The sequence below is a fragment of the Aplysia californica genome, unplaced genomic scaffold (genome assembly GCF_000002075.1).
Source record: "Aplysia californica isolate F4 #8 unplaced genomic scaffold, AplCal3.0 scaffold00116, whole genome shotgun sequence".
Classification (NCBI taxonomy): Eukaryota; Metazoa; Mollusca; class Gastropoda; order Aplysiida; family Aplysiidae; genus Aplysia; species Aplysia californica.
In genome coordinates this window covers 320,150-322,151 of record NW_004797386.1, presented here as the reverse complement: position 1 = coordinate 322,151, position 2,002 = coordinate 320,150, and the positions used below count along the sequence as shown (strand labels likewise).

Genomic DNA, 2,002 nt, shown 5'->3' with positions numbered 1-2,002 from the left:
CTCTTTCTCTATCTCTATCTCTTCCATTCTTTCTCTTTCATTAGAACTATCATATTGGATAACAACATGATTAAGTATTGGGCACGTCGACCTGCTATATCCAACCCCTCCAAACCTTTCGACTTGCCACTTAACGGCGGAAGGGCGGGGGTAGGGGGAGGGGCGGAAGAGAGAGAGAGAGAGAGAGAGAGAGAGAGAGAGAGAGAGAGAGAGTGAGTGTGAGAGATCATAGTAAATGTTTTGCGGCACTTTCAACACAGTAACGTCATATAAGTTCCGAAGATTAAAGGTGTTACAAGAGAGTAACATACACAAAAAAGGAGGAAAGATAAAGACGATTGAGTGAGATAGATAGATAGATAGATAGAGAGAGAGAGAGAGAGAGAGAGAGAGAGAGAGAGAAACAGAGAGATGGTGTGTGTGAGAGGGAAACAGAGAGTGTGTGGGGGAGAAACAGAGAAAAAATAGTGTGAGCGAGAGACAGCGAACACTAGAAAGTACTCACCCCCGAATATCCCTCTCTTCGTTATCCATCCTTTGGCCACAGCAGCAATGCACCACTGCAAGCACAGTCACACACAGGAAAGCCATATCCACGTTTCGAAAAGCCATCGTTATAACAATATACTCCACTCAAGAATTAATTCTTCTTTCCAGAAATAGTCAACAAACACTGAACCTATTAGACTCTACCACAGGCATTCTAACTACTGAACACACGCGCTATGGAACCTCACATGGGCACGGTTTACAACATCCGACCAGTGGTAGATACTACAGCGGAATTCATAAAAGGCGGGCTGGCAATATTACAATGTCCCTCCATAAATGTAGATCTTCAGCCCATTTTCCACATCAAGTACAACTTTTTTGTGTCTTCCAGTTCCTCAAAAAAACATTTTTAGGACCTTTTTTTAGTTCACGATCAAAGATTCTTTTTTACCTGTGCACTAATAATGCACCCCACACTACATCAATTTGAATATAAAATAATATAGAAAAATGTTTACGCTTTTTCTCTTCGCTTAATTTTCCCCTCACGCTTCTGTTTTTTGGGGAGGTTTTAAAAATGAAATTTGCAGAATTGCGTTTCTGTAATGATATAATATTATTTGCTTAACAGAGGTCAGAGTTTTTGCCCTTATTTTCAACAATTTTTATTTTCAATTTACTCTTTTCGTAGAACTACACAATGGTTTAAAACGTGGAGATGGTCAATAGAAGAAATCGACGTGTATACCACATTCAGATATGATCTTGCGGCGAGTTTTTTCGACTTTAAACAATATTTTTTACATTTTTATTAAAGCGTGCACTTACAACCCCAAGGGATCGCGGTGCACATTTCAAATTAGCCTCCAACTCAACAACAAAAAATTAAGGGATTCCTAGTGAGAGATCGTTAGCACACAAATACCACATCCACAGAACTCTAGCAAATCAATCCTATTCCCAGTGCGTCAGAAATATCTCATAACCATCAGAGCGCGCGCTCGACTCTGCGAATTCAACCACGAAACATTTTATCTAGAGAATATTAACACTTTTTTTCACGGTTTCAACTGGTGTGGTGGGACAGAATTCCTCGTTATCTGTTCCCACAGCTCAGGTCGTTCGCTACTCTTCCAGAAATCGACTCAGCATGTAAAAGATGTAAGAAGAACTCTCCAGAAGAATATGTCATTTTGAGTATAGTAAGATCCGCGTGTTGTAGCAGTAGGCATTACGTGATTGAAGTCTGTGGGGGCGAGGGATGAGTTGATGAGTCCGTGAGCTTTCATCGACAGCTGGGATCTTTGTAACCTCCCTGAGAGCTATCTGATGAAAGAAAGAAATATTATAAAGAAATGTTGATGGAGTTTCATTGTCAATTATTCTGAAACATTTTCTTTATCAAATAAATATATGTAGATAAACAACGCGTTCTTTATCTGTCTCTGTCTGTCTCTGTCTCTGTCTCTCTCTCTCTCTGTCTCTCTCTCTCTCTCTCTCTCTCTCTCTC

The 2,002-nt window shown here is 40.2% G+C and overlaps 1 protein-coding gene across 1 annotated transcript in view; it reads right to left on the bottom strand.

Annotated features, from left to right (window-relative positions):
* Positions 1 to 2,002, bottom strand: part of LOC101847330 (voltage-dependent calcium channel subunit alpha-2/delta-3) — a gene marked incomplete at its 3' end in the record, with an annotated part of 301,283 nt that overhangs the window by 217,049 nt on the left and 82,232 nt on the right. Inside the window, 2 exon segments of the mRNA XM_013081112.2 lie at positions 506 to 968; positions 1,728 to 1,818. Coding sequence (XP_012936566.1) covers positions 506 to 612 — 107 coding nt within the window.